At 46.8% G+C, this 14,910-nt stretch overlaps 1 protein-coding gene across 1 annotated transcript in view; it reads right to left on the bottom strand.

Moving 5' to 3' along the window:
• Positions 1-14,839: 14,839 nt before the first annotated feature.
• Positions 14,840-14,910, bottom strand: part of LOC135533035 (tripartite motif-containing protein 2-like) — a 17,133-nt gene continuing 17,062 nt past the window's right edge. The window contains exon 5 of the mRNA XM_064960433.1: positions 14,840-14,852. Within this exon, the coding sequence (XP_064816505.1) occupies positions 14,840-14,852 (13 nt within the window). The remainder of the gene's footprint in view (positions 14,853-14,910) is intronic.

The raw sequence follows: 14,910 nt of genomic DNA, 5'->3' as shown, positions 1-14,910 counted from the left end.
GGAGGGATGATGACAGTAGCATCTGTGCCACAGTGTGTTTTCCTGAGAAAGGGGGGAGGGAGAAAGGGATGGAGAAGGTTAGGAGGGAAGAAGGGGAAGAAGGGGAGGGAGAGAGGGATGGAGAAGGTTAGGAGGGAAGAAGGGGAAGAAGGGGAGGGAGAGAGGGATTGAGAAGGTTAGGAGGGAAGAAGGGGAAGAAGGGGAGGGAGAGAGGGATTGTGATGGGAAAAGGAGAGAAGAGAGGAAGAGGGGAGGGAGAGAAGGAGGGAAGAAGGGAGAAAGAGAGGGATGCGAATAGCGAGGGAGTTCTGTTCTGGCTCAGGCCTTTCAGAGCAGTCTGCGATTCTCCGTGTGTGTGTGTGTGTGTGTGTGTGTGTGTGTGTGTGTGTGTGTGTGTGTTTGCGTGAGGCCTGCGCTAGAGATCTTTACAAGGCGGCAACTGTAGCTCGGAGGTGGAATGTGCGTCATTTTCTCAGATAGTAATCAGGGATATCAGGGCTCTGGTCAAGATGGTGCACTACAAAGGAAATATAATGCCATTTGGTCCTGGTAAAAGTAGTGCACTATATAGGGAATATAATGCCATTTGGCCCTGGTAAAAGTAGTGCACTATATAGGGAATATAATGCCATTTGGTCCTGGTAAAAGTAGTGCCCTATAAAGAGAATAGGATGCACATTTGCTCAGGGCCTGGACAATAAACTTATCAACGTCCCAAATGTCATTATATTCCCTATATAGTGCACTACTATTGGCCAGGGCCAAATGTCATTATATTCCCTATATAGTACACTACTATTGACCAGGGCCAAATGGCATTATATTCCCTATATAGTACACTACTATTGACCAGGGCCAAATGGCATTATATTCCCTATATAGTACACTTCTATTGACCAGGGCCAAATGTCATTATATTCCCTATATAGTGCACTTCTATTGACCAGGGCCAAATGGCATTATATTCCCTATATAGTGCACTACTATTGGCCAGGGCCAAATGTCATTATATTCCCTATATAGTGCACTACTTTGACCAGGGCCCATAAGGAATAGGGTACCATTACAGTGTTAGAGAGATGTGCTCTGCATCCGTCAGGGTTTTCCCTCGGCCCTGGGGCCCCACGTTTTTGTTTTTTTGCCCTCTAGCACCACACAGCTGATTCAAATTATGCCATTAACCAACTCAAACTCATCAACAACACACACATATTACCTCAATGTGAGTGAGTGAGTGAGTGAGTGAGTGAGTGAGTGAGTGAGTGAGTGAGTGAGTGAGTGAGTGAGAGAGAGAGAGAGAGAGAGAGAGTGCGAGAGAGAGTGCGAGAGAGAGTGAGTGAGTGAGTGAGTGAGAGAGAGTGTGAGAGAGAGTGTGAGAGAGTGAGTGAGTGAGTGAGTGAGTGAGTGAGACAGACAGACAGACAGACAGACAGACAGAGAGTTGGAGAGAGAGAGACAGAGAGAGAGAGACAGACAGAGAGAGAGAGAGAGACCGACCGACCGACCATCTGTCAGTGACAGACACACTCAGCCAAGTCATGGCTCGACAAAAACAAGACAGCCTCGCTGGACCCAGAATACACTGCAAGATATACTGCAGGGAGAGGGGTTGAGAAAAATAGAGGGAAGGAGGGAGGGGAAACAAGAGAAGGAACGCAAAGCAGAGAAGATGGTGTTAAATTAGGATGATGGAAATGAACACCAGCTCTGCTGTCTCAACATTACCATAATCTCCCCCCTTTAGGAAATGTGTTGTACCCTATTTCATTTATATTCACTGTGTCATGGAATTGGGGGTAGAGAGTAGAAAGCACGTGATTGGAAGACTTTAGATTTGTGTGGGCGTTTCCCTTTTCTTTTCCTCCCAGTGTTACCATAGGAACCAGAGCCACTCTATTGACAGACATTTTGTGACCTATATATTATTTTTTCTATATATACACAGTGCCTTGCGAAAGTATTCGGCCCCCTTGAACTTTGCGACCTTTTGCCACATTTCAGGCTTCAAACATAAAGATATAAAACTGTATTTTTTTGTGAAGAATCAACAACAAGTGGGACACAATCATGAAGTGGAACGACATTTATTGGATATTTTAAACTTTTTTAACAAATCAAAAACTGAAAAATTGGGCGTGCAAAATTATTCAGCCCCCTTAAGTTAATACTTTGTAGCGCCACCTTTTGCTGCGATTACAGCTGTAAGTCGCTTGGGGTATGTCTCTATCAGTATTGCACATCGAGAGACTGAAATTTTTCCCATTCCTCCTTGCAAAACAGCTCGAGCTCAGTGAGGTTGGATGGAGAGCATTTGTGAACAGCAGTTTTCAGTTCTTTCCACAGATTCTCGATTGGATTCAGGTCTGGAATTTGACTTGGCCATTCTAACACCTGGATATGTTTATTGTTGAACCATTCCATTGTAGATTTTGCTTTATGTTTTGGATCATTGTCTTGTTGGAAGACAAATCTCCGTCCCAGTCTCAGGTCTTTTACAGACTATATCAGGTTTTCTTCCAGAATGGTCCTGTATTTGGCTCCATCCATCTTCCCATCAATTTTAACCATCTTCCCTGGCCCTTCTGAAGAAAAGCAGGCCCAAACCATGATGCTGCCACCACCATGTTTGACAGTGGGTATGGTGTGTTCAGGGTGATGAGCTGTGTTGCTTTTACGCCAAACATAACGTCTTGCATTGTTGCCAAAAAGTTCAATTTTGGTTTCATCTGACCAGAGCACCTTCTTCCACATGTTTGGTGTGTCTCCCAGGTGGCTTGTGGCAAACTTTAAACGACACTTTTTATGGATATCTTTAAGAAATTGCTTTCTTCTTGCCACTCTTCCATAAAGGCCAGATTTGTGCAATATACAACTGATTGTTGTCCTATGGAAAGAGTCTCCCACCTCAGCTTTAGATATCTGCAGTTCATCCAGAGTGATCATTGGCCTCTTGGCTGCATCTCTGATCAGTCTTCTCCTTATATGAGCTGAAAGTTTAGAGGGACGGCCAGGTCTTGGTAGATTTGCAGTGGTCTGATACTCCTTCCATTTCAATATTATCGCTTGCACAGTGCTCCTTGGGATGTTTAAAGCTTGGGAAATCTTTTTGTATCCAAATCCGGCTTTAAACTTCTTCACAACAGTATCTCGGACCTGCCTGGTGTGTTCCTTGTTCTTCATGATGCTCTCTGCGCTTTTAACAGACCTCTGAGACTATCACAGTGCAGGTGCATTTATACGGAGACTTGATTACACACAGGTGGATTGTATTTATCATCATTAGTCATTTAGGTCAACATTGGATCATTCAGAGATCCTCACTGAACTTCTGGAGAGAGTTTGCTGCACTGAAAGTAAAGGGGCTGAATAATTTTGCACGCCCAATTTTTGCAGTTTTTGATTTGTTAAAAAAGTTTGAAATATCCAATAAATGTCCTTCCACTTCATGATTGTGTCCCACTTGTTGTTGATTCTTCACAAAAAAATACAGTTTTATATCTTTATGTTTGAAGCCTGAAATGTGGCAAAAGGTTGCAAAGTTCAAGGGGGCCGAATACTTTCGCAAGGCACTGTATATATATATATGTGTGTGTGTGTGTGTGTGTGTGTGTGTGTGTGTGTGTGTGTGTGTGTGTGTGTGTGTGTGTGTGTGTGTGTGTGTCTGTGTGTGTGTGTGTGTGTGTGTATTTGGAAGGACTTCTTCATTTTACACATTTTGTTACATTACAGCCTTGTTCTAAATGGATTCAATTGTCCCTCAATCTACACACAATAATAACGACAAAGCAAAAAATGGAATATCACATTTGCATAGGTGTTCTGACCCTTTACTCAGTACTTTGTTGAAGCACCTTTGGCAGAGATTACAGCCTGGAGTCTTCTTGGGTATGACGCTATAACCTGATCGAACATCTCTGGAGAGACCTGAAAATAGCTGTGCAGCGACGCTCCCCATCCAACCTGACAGAGCTTGAGAGGATCTGCAGAGAAGAATGGAAGAATCTCCCCAAATACAGGTGTGCCAAGCTTGTGGCGTCATACCCAAGAAGACTCAAGGCTGTAATCGCTGTAAAAGGTGCATCAACAAAGTACTGAATAAACGTGATATTTCATTTTTTTAATAAGTTTGTAACAAGTTAAAAAAACAACTGTTTTTTGCTTGGTCATTACGGGATATAGTCTATATATATATATATTGTTGTGGGAAAAAACAATTGAATCCAATTTTAGAATAATGCTGTAAAATAACAAAATGTGGGAATAGTCAAGGGGTCTGATTACTTTCCAAATAGCTATGTGTATTAATATTTACAGATTAATATTTATTTACAGATTTTCTCTCATACCAGTCAAGTGGAGGGGGGGATTATATCAGTAGAAGTGACCAGAGAAAACCCCTTCAACATAAATAATACATCCCGTATGTCTGTGTTTGTCTCATGGTAAAACATATTAGGTTAAAGCCTCCTTTAAGGTTCTTTAACAGAAAGACATTGTCTCCGCTCCTCGTCGTTGTTGATCAGGACCTCAGAAGTGTCTCTAAGACCCACGTGTCCCATTTCTCCTTGTAGGACAATGAGTTTCCAGTCTTGAGATGAATCGGTCCAGAGTTACTGCCGTCCTGAGGTGAATCAGTCCAGAGTTACTGCCGTCCTGAGGTGAATCAGTCCAGAGTTACTGCCGTCCTGAGGTGAATCAGTCCAGAGTTACTGCCGTCCTGAGGTGAATCAGTCCAGAGTTACTGCAGTCCTGAGGTGAATCAGTCCTCTGTCCTGAGGGGAATCAGTCCAGAGTTACTGCCGTCCTGAGGTGAATCAGTCCAGAGTTACTGCCGTCCTGAGGTGAATCAGTCCAGAGTTACTGCCGTCCTGAGGTGAATCAGTCCAGAGTTACTGCAGTCCTGAGGTGAATCGGTCCTCTGTCCTGAGGTGAATCAGTCCAGAGTTACTGCCGTCCTGAGGTGAATCAGTCCAGAGTTACTGCAGTCCTGAGGTGAATCAGTCCAGAGTTACTGCCGTCCTGAGGTGAATCAGTCCAGAGTTACTGCCGTCCTGAGGTGAATCAGTCCAGAGTTACTGCAGTCCTGAGGTGAATCAGTCCTCTGTCCTGAGGTGAATCAGTCCAGAGTTACTGCCGTCCTGAGGTGAATCAGTCCAGAGTTACTGCAGTCCTGAGGTGAATCAGTCCAGAGTTACTGCCGTCTTGAGGTGAATCAGTCCAGAGTTACTGCAGTCCTGAGGTGAATCAGTCCTCTGTCCTGAGGTGAATCAGTCCTCTGTCCTGAGGTGAATCAGTCCTCTGTCCTGAGGTGAATCAGTCCAGAGTTACTGCCGTCCTGAGGTGAATCAGTCCAGAGTTACTGCAGTCCTGAGGTGAATCAGTCCAGAGTTACTGCCGTCCTGAGGTGAATCAGTCCAGAGTTACTGCAGTCCTGAGGTGAATCAGTCCTCTGTCCTGAGGTGAATCAGTCCTCCGTCCTGAGGTGAATCAGTCCAGAGTTACTGCCGTCCTGAGGTGAATCAGTCCAGAGTTACTGCCGTCCTGAGGTGAATCAGTCCTCTGTCCTGAGGTGAATCAGTCCAGAGTTACTGCCGTCCTGAGGTGAATCAGTCCTCAGTCCTGAGGTGAATCAGTCCTCTGTCCTGAGGTGAATCAGTCCTCCGTCCTGAGGTGAATCAGTCCTCCGTCCTGAGGTGAATCAGTCCTCTGTCCTGAGGTGAATCAGTCCTCTGTCCTGAGGTGAATCAGTCCTCCGTCCTGAGGTGAATCAGTCCTCTGTCCTGAGGTGAATCAGTCCTCCGTCCTGAGGTGAATCAGTCCTCTGTCCTGAGGTGAATCAGTCCTCTGTCCTGAGGTGAATCAGTCCTCTGTCCTGAGGTGAATCAGTCCTCTGTCCTGAGGTGAATCAGTCCTCTGTCCTGAGGTGAATCAGTCCAGAGTTACTGCCGTCCTGAGGTGAATCAGTCCTCAGTCCTGAGGTGAATCAGTCCTCTGTCCTGAGGTGAATCAGTCCTCTGTCCTGAGGTGAATCAGTCCTCTGTCCTGAGGTGAATCAGTCCAGAGTTACTGCAGTCCTGAGGTGAATCAGTCCAGAGTTACTGCAGTCCTGAGGTGAATCAGTCCAGAGTTACTGCAGTCCTGAGGTGAATCAGTCCAGAGTTACTGCAGTCCTGAGGTGAATCAGTCCTCAGTCCTGAGGTGAATCAGTCCAGAGTTACTGCAGTCCTGAGGTGAATCAGTCCAGAGTTACTGCAGTCCTGAGGTGAATCAGTCCAGAGTTACTGCCGTCCTGAGGTGAATCAGTCCAGAGTTACTGCAGTCCTGAGGTGAATCAGTCCAGAGTTACTGCAGTCCTGAGGTGAATCAGTCCAGAGTTACTGCCGTCCTGAGGTGAATCAGTCCAGAGTTACTGCAGTCCTGAGGGGAATCAGTCCTCAGTCCTGAGGTGAATCAGTCCAGAGTTACTGCAGTCCTGAGGTGAATCAGTCCTCTGTCCTGAGGTGAATCAGTCCAGAGTTACTGCCGTCCTGAGGTGAATCAGTCCAGAGTTACTGCAGTCCTGAGGTGAATCAGTCCAGAGTTACTGCAGTCCTGAGGTGAATCAGTCCTCCGTCCTGAGGTGAATCAGTCCTCCGTCCTGAGGTGAATCAGTCCTCCGTCCTGAGGTGAATCAGTCCAGAGTTACTGCCGTCCTGAGGTGAATCAGTCCTCTGTCCTGAGGTGAATCAGTCCAGAGTTACTGCAGTCCTGAGGTGAATCAGTCCAGAGTTACTGCCGTCCTGAGAAAGGGTTTGTCCATCTGCTCAGTCCCTCCTTTAGCTGCAGTAAAAGGGGTGTGTCTGTTTGTCTGGCCCCTCCCCCTGACTGCAGAAAGGGGTGTGTCTGTGCGTCGGTGTACAGAAAGGGGTGTGGACTGGCCTGATGGAAGCGGGACATCCGTCACCTGACAGTAGCAATGAGGAGTGTACAGTACTGGAGGCTCTATCGGGACTGGCCTGTCACACACACACTGGCAAGGTAGGACACACACACACCCTTCCCATCCCCCCACACACTCACCCTCCTCCCCTCCCCCAACCCTCCACACCCCCCACACACACAACCCTCCACACCCCCCCACACACTCCCCCTCCACACACACAACCCTCCACCCCCCTCCTCCACACACACAACCCTCCACACACACAACCCTCCAAACCCCCTTCCACACACTCCTCCTTCACACACACAACCCCCCCCTCCACACACTCCTCCTCCACACACACAACCCTCCACACCCCCCCCACACACTCACCCTCCTCCCCTCCCCCAACCCTCCACACCCCCCCCACACCCCCCTCCACCCCCCTCCTCCACACACACAACCCTCCACACCCCTCCCTCCTCCACACACACAACCCTCCACCCCCCCGCCACACACTCCTCATCCACATACACGTTAACGATGTGTATGTGTGTTGTCACCAGGTGACGGAGCTGTACTGTTCAGGGTGTGAGGTGTGTGTGTGTGAGGTGTGTGCGTTGGGGGAGCATGCAGACCACCCCACGGGACCGCTATCAGCAGCTCTGGAGACACACAGAGACGGCCTCCAGGAGAGACTGACTGCTGCACAGAACAGGTACACACACACACACACACAGACACAGACACAGACAGACACACACACAGGAGAGACTGACTGCTGCACAGAACAGGTATTGTTCACTGTTTTATCGTTCTCTCTCTTCCTCTCTTCCTCTCTCTGTCTCTCTGTCTCTCTGTCACTCTCTCTCTCTGTCTCTCTGTCTCTCTGTCTCTCTGTCTCTCTGTCTCTCTGTCTCTGTCTCTCTCTCTCTCTCTCTCTCTCTCTCTCTCTCTCTCTCTCTCACCTTCCCCCACACCCTCTCTGATCTGTGTGTGTGTCCTCTGATCTGTGTGTGTGTGTGTGTGCTTACGTCAAGACTGCCTCAGATCTCGGAGGCCCTGGTGTCTCTGAGAGAGATCCTACAGCAGCTGACCAATCAGAGAGCTTTGATCGAGGAGGACATCCACGTCAGCTTCGAAGAGCTCCACAAGACCCTGGACGTCAGGAAGAGTGTCCTACTGATGGAGCTAGAGGTCACCTACGGACTGAAACAGAAGGTATGGAGGAGAGAAAGAGTGGGGATGGAGGGACTATCTCTCTCTCTCTGTCTCTGTCTCTCTCTGTCTCTCTGTCTCTCTCTGTCTCTCTGTCTCTCTCTCTGTCTCTGTCTCTCTATCTCTGTCTCTGTCTCTCTGTCTCTCTCTCTGTCTCTCTCTCTCTCTCTGTCTCTCTGTCTCTGTCTCTGTCTCTCTCTTTCTCTGTCTCTGTCTGTCTGTCTCTCTGTCTCTCTCTCTGTATCTCTCTCTCTGCCTCTCTCTCTCTCTCTCTCTCTCTCTCTCTGACTCTCTCTGTGTCTCTCTGTCTCTCTCTCTGTCTCTCTCTCTCTGTCTCTCCTTCAATGTCTCTCTCACTGTCTCTCCTTCTCTGTCTCTCCTTCTCTGTCTCTCTCACTGTCTCTCTCTCTGTCTCTCTCACTGTCTCTCCTTCTCTGTCTCGCTCTGTCTCTCTGCCTCTCTCTCTCTCTCTCTCTCTCTCTGTGTCTCTCTCTCTCTCTGTCTCTCTCTCTCTGTCTCTCCTTCAATGTCTCTCTCACTGTCTCTCCTTCTCTGTCTCTCTCCCTGTCTCTCTCACTGTCTCTCCTTCTCTGTCTCTCTCACTGTCTCTCTCTCTGTCTCTCTCTCTGTCTCTGTTTCTCTCTCTCTCTCTCCCTCCCCGTCACCAGGTCTTGCAGGCCCAGCTGGACACCTTACTCCATGGCCAGGGGGGTATCGTTGACACATGTACCCAGACAGAGGAGACCCTGAGCGTGGAGGCCCGTGCCACGAGCCTGCAGGCTGAGAGAGGCCTTGGGGAGAGGCTGAGGGATCTGGCCAGCCAAGGTCTGTAAATTGTAACATGTTCCATTTTATGGCATGTGAAATTAGGCTAACACCTAACTTTTAAAGTCCTCCTGTCTTCAGAGTCTCGAAAGGATGGTTGATGTTGTTGGCACAATGCGTTGATAATGAAGGGGAGCTGTGCTTTTACTGGTTGGCTCTCCTCTCACTCAAACACACACAGCCTCTGAGCCCCGCCCCCTTCTATTACAATGGTTGGACAACAAGAGAACCATATTCTGAGCTAATATTGCAGAGCAGTGTGGTCACAGCACTCCTTGTGGTGTGAATCACATGGGTTACGTCAGCCAGGCTAATGTGAAATAACTTGATAACCTGGGTTACTGTTTTAAACATGTTTATTTCCTGTATGGCTACGGTTTTAAATATGTTTATTTCTGGTAGGGCTACGGTTTTTAACATGATTACTGAATAAAAATATAAACGAAACATGCAACAATTTCAAATATTTTACTGAATTACAGTTCATATAAGGAAATCGTTCAATTGGATTCAATTCCTTAGTTAATTCATTATTTAGCCCATTATCTATGGATTTCACGACTGGGCAAGAGTGTAGCCATGGGTTGTCCTTAGAGGGAAAAGGCCCTGCCACTTGGGAGCCAGGCCCAGCCACTTGGGAGCCAGGCCCACCCACTTGGGAGCCAGGCCCAGCCACTGGGGAGCCAGGCCCAGCCACTTGGGAGCCAGGCCCAGCCACTTGGGAGCCAGGCCCAGCCACTTGGGAGCCAGGCCCACCCACTTGGGAGCTAGGCCCACCCACTTGGGAGCCAGGCCCACCCACTTGGGAGCCAGGCCCAGCCACTTGGGAGCCAGGCCCACCCACTTGGGAGCCAGGCCCACCCACTTGGGAGCCAGGCCCACCCACTTGGGAGCCAGGCCCACCCACTTGGGAGCTAGGCCCACCCACTTGGGAGCCAGGCCCACCCACTTGGGAGCCAGGCCCAGCCACTGGGGAGCCAGGCCCAGCCACTTGGGAGCCAGGCCCACCCACTTGGGAGCCAGGCCCACCCACTTGGAAGCCAGGCCCACCCACTTGGGAGCCAGGCCCACCCACTTGGGAGCTAGGCCCACCCACTTGGGAGCCAGGCCCAGCCACTTGGGAGCCAGGCCCAGCCACTGGGGAGCCAGGCCCAGCCACTTGGGAGCCAGGCCCAGCCACTTGGGAGCCAGGCCCAGCCACTTGGGAGCCAGGCCCAGCCACTTGGGAGCCAGGCCCAGCCACTGGGGAGCCAGGTCCACCCACTTGGGAGCCAGGCCCAGCCACTGGGGAGCCAGGCCCAGCCACTTGGGAGCCAGGCCCACCCACTTGGGAGCCAGGCCCACCCACTTGGGAGCCAGGCCCATCTGTGGCATTGTGTTGTGTGATAAAACTGCACATTTTAAAGTGGCCGTTTATTTTCCCCAGCACAAGGTGCTCCTGTGTAATTTCTCCACAACATTTGAGAGAAATAATATAATATAGGGCTACGTTGTTAACATGTATATTTCCGGTAGGGCTACGTTGTTAACATGTATATTGCCAGTAGGGCTACGTTGTTAACATGTATATTTCCGGTAGGGCTACGTTGTTAACATGTATATTTCCGGTAGGGCTACGTTGTTAACATGTATATTTCCGGTAGGGCTACGTTGTTAACATGTATATTTCCGGTAGGGCTACGTTGTTAACATGTATATTGCCAGTAGGGCTACGTTGTTAACATGTATATTGCCAGTAGGGCTACGTTGTTAACATGTATATTTCCGGTAGGGCTACGTTGTTAACATGTATATTTCCGGTAGGGCTACGTTGTTAACATGTATATTGCCAGTAGGGCTACGTTGTTAACATGTATATTTCCGGTAGGGCTACGTTGTTAACATGTATATTTCCGGTAGGGCTACGTTGTTAACATGTATATTTCCGGTAGGGCTACGTTGTTAACATGTATATTTCCGGTAGGGCTACGTTGTTAACATGTATATTTCGGTAGGGCTACGTTGTTAACATGTATATTTCCGGTAGGGCTACGTTTTTAACATGTATATTTCCGGTAGGGCTACGTTTTTAACATGTATATTTCGGTAGGGCTACGTTGTTAACATGTATATTGCCAGTAGGGCTACGTTGTTAACATGTATATTTCCGGTAGGGCTACGTTGTTAACATGTATATTTCCGGTAGGGCTACGTTGTTAACATGTATATTTCCGGTAGGGCTACGTTGTTAACATGTATATTTCCGGTAGAGCTACGTTGTTAACATGTATATTTCCGGTAGGGCTACGTTGTTAACATGTATATTTCCGGTAGGGCTACGTTGTTAACATGTATATTTCCGGTAGGGCTACGTTGTTAACATGTATATTTCCGGTAGGGCTACGTTGTTAACATGTATATTTCCGGTAGGGCTACGTTGTTAACATGTATATTTCCGGTAGGGCTACGTTGTTAACGTGTATATTGCCAGTAGGGCTACGTTGTTAACATGTATATTTCCGGTAGGGCTACGTTGTTAACATGTATATTTCCGGTAGGGCTACGTTGTTAACATGTATATTTCCGGTAGGGCTACGTTGTTAACATGTATATTTCCGGTAGGGCTACGTTGTTAACATGTATATTTCCGGTAGGGCTACGTTGTTAACATGTATATTTCCGGTAGGGCTACGTTGTTAACATGTATATTTCCGGTAGGGCCACGGTAGGGCTACGTTGTTAACATGTATATTTCCGGTAGGGCTACGTTGTTAACATGTATATTTCCGGTAGGGCTACGTTGTTAACATGTATATTTCCGGTAGGGCTACGTTGTTAACATGTATATTTCCGGTAGGGCTACGTTGTTAACATGTATATTTCCGGTAGGGCTACGTTGTTAACATGTATATTTCCGGTAGGGCTACGTTGTTAACATGTATATTTCCGGGTAGGGCTACGTTGTTAACATGTATATTTCCGGTAGGGCTACGTTGTTAACATGTATATTTCCGGTAGGGCTACGTTGTTAACATGTATATTTCCGGTAGGGCTACGTTGTTAACATGTATATTTCCGGTAGGGCTACGTTGTTAACATGTATATTTCCGGTAGGGCTACGTTGTTAACATGTATATTTCCGGTAGGGCTACGTTGTTAACATGTATATTTCCGGTAGGGCTACGTTGTTAACATGTATATTTCCGGTAGGGCATGTATACGTTCGTTTTTTTAACATGTATATTTCCGGTAGGGCTACGTTGTTAACATGTATATTTCCGGTAGGGCTACGTTGTTAACATGTATATTTCCGGTAGGGCTACGTTGTTAACATGTATATTTCGGTAGGGCTACGTTGTTAACATGTATATTTCCGGTAGGGCTACGTTGTTAACATGTATATTGCCGGTAGGGCTACGTTGTTAACATGTATATTTCCGGTAGGGCCACGTTGTTAACATGTATATTTCCGGTAGGGCTACGTTGTTAACATGTATATTTCCGGTAGGGCTACGTTGTTAACATGTATATTTCCGGTAGGGCTACGTTGTTAACATGTATATTTCCGGTAGGGCTACGTTGTTAACATGTATATTTCCGGTAGGGCCACGTTGTTACGCGTGTATATTTCCGGTAGGGCTACGTTGTTAACGTATATTTCCGGTAGGGCTACGTTGTTAACGTGTATATTTCGGTAGGGCTAGCGTGTATATTTGTTAACGTTGTATATTTCCGGTAGGGCCACGTTGTTAACGTGTATATTTCCGGTAGGGCTACGTTTTTAACATGTATATTTCCGGTAGGGCCACGTTGTTAACATGTATATTTCCGGTAGGGCTACGTTGTTAACATGTATATTTCCGGTAGGGCTACGCTTGTTAACATGTATATTTCCGGTAGGGCCACGTTGTTAACATGTATATTTCCGGTAGGGCCACGTTGTTAACATGTATATTTCCGGTAGGGCTACGTTGTTAACGTGTATATTTCCGGTAGGGCTACGTTGTTAACGTGTATATTTCCGGTAGGGCCACGTTGTTAACATGTATATTTCCTGGTAGGGCCACGTTGTTAACATGTATATTTCCGGTAGGGCTACGTTGTTAACATGTATATTTCCGGTAGGGCCACGTTGTTAACATGTATATTTCGGTAGGGCTACGTTGTTAACATGTATATTTCCGGTAGGGCTACGTTGTTAACATGTATATTTCCGGTAGGGCTACGTTGTTAACATGTATATTTCCGGTAGGGCTACGTTGTTAACATGTATATTTCCGGTAGGGCTAAGTTGTTAACATGTATATTTCCGGTAGGGCTACGTTGTTAACATGTATATTTCCGGTAGGGCTACGTTGTTAACATGTATATTTCCGGTAGGGCTACGTTGTTAACATGTATATTTCCCGGTAGGGCTACGTTGTTAACATGTATATTTCCGGTAGGGCTACGTTGTTAACATGTATATTTCCGGTAGGGCTACGTTGTTAACATGTATATTTCCGGTAGGGCTACGTTGTTAACATGTATATTTCCGGTAGGGCTACGTTGTTAACATGTATATTTCCGGTAGGGCTACGTTGTTAACGTGTATATTTCCGGTAGGGCTACGTTGTTAACGTGTATATTTCCGGTAGGGCTACGTTGTTAACGTGTATATTTCCGGTAGGGCTACGTTGTTAACGTGTATATTTCGGTAGGGCTACGTTGTTAACATGTATATTTCCCGGTAGTGCATATTTCCGTTGTTAACATGTATATTTCCGGTAGGGCCACGTTGTTAACATGTATATTTCCGGTAGGGCTACGTTGTTAACATGTATATTTCCGGTAGGGCTACGTTGTTAACATGTATATTTCCGGTAGGGCTACGTTTTTAACATGTATATTTCGGTAGGGCTACGTTGTTAACATGTATATTTCCGGTAGGGCCACGTTGTTAACATGTATATTTCCGGTAGGGCTACGTTTTTAACATGTATATTTCCGGTAGGGCCACGTTGTTAACATGTATATTTCCGGTAGGGCCACGTTGTTAACATGTATATTTCCGGTAGGGCTACGTTGTTAACATGTATATTTCCGGTAGGGCCACGTTGTTAACATGTATATTTCCGGTAGAACTCGTTGTTAACATGTATATTTCCGGTAGGGCTACGTTGTTAACATGTATATTTCCGGTAGGGCTACGTTGTTAACATGTATATTTCCGGTATGGCTACGTTGTTAACATGTATATTGCCAGTAGGGCTACGTTGTTAACATGTATATTTCCGGTAGGGCTACGTTGTTAACATGTATATTGCCAGTAGGGCCACGTTGTTAACATGTATATTGCCAGTAGGGCTACGTTGTTAACATGTATATTTCCGGTAGGGCTACGTTGTTAACATGTATATTTCCGGTAGGGCCACGTTGTTAACATGTATATTTCCGGTAGGGCTACGTTGTTAACATGTATATTTCCGGTAGGGCTACGTTGTTAACATGTATATTTCCGGTAGGGCTACGTTGTTAACATGTATATTGCCAGTAGGCTACGTTGTTAACATGTATATTTCCGGTAGGGCTACGTTGTTAACATGTATATTTCCGGTAGGGCTACGTTGTTAACATGTATATTTCCGGTAGGGCTACGTTTTTAACATGTATATTTCCGGTAGGGCTACGTTGTTAACATGTATATTTCCGGTAGGGCTACGTTGTTAACATGTATATTTCCGGTAGGGCTACGTTGTTAACATGTATATTGCCAGTAGGGCTACGTTGTTAACATGTATATTGCCAGTAGGGCTACGTTGTTAACATGTATATTTCCGGTAGGGCTACCGTTGTTAACATGTATATTTCCGGTAGGGCTACGTTGTTAACATGTATATTTCCGGTAGGGCTACCGTTCCAGGCTGAGGAGAACGATCAGCTGGATTTACTGATGGAGACAGAGGGGCTGAGAAAGTCTATCCACAAACTGGGGACTATCATCACGA

The sequence above is a fragment of the Oncorhynchus masou genome, unplaced genomic scaffold, assembly GCF_036934945.1.
Source record: "Oncorhynchus masou masou isolate Uvic2021 unplaced genomic scaffold, UVic_Omas_1.1 unplaced_scaffold_2172, whole genome shotgun sequence".
Lineage (NCBI taxonomy): Eukaryota > Metazoa > Chordata > Actinopteri > Salmoniformes > Salmonidae > Oncorhynchus > Oncorhynchus masou.
Note: the sequence above shows the minus strand (reverse complement) of the source record. Positions and strands in the feature narration are given on the sequence as shown.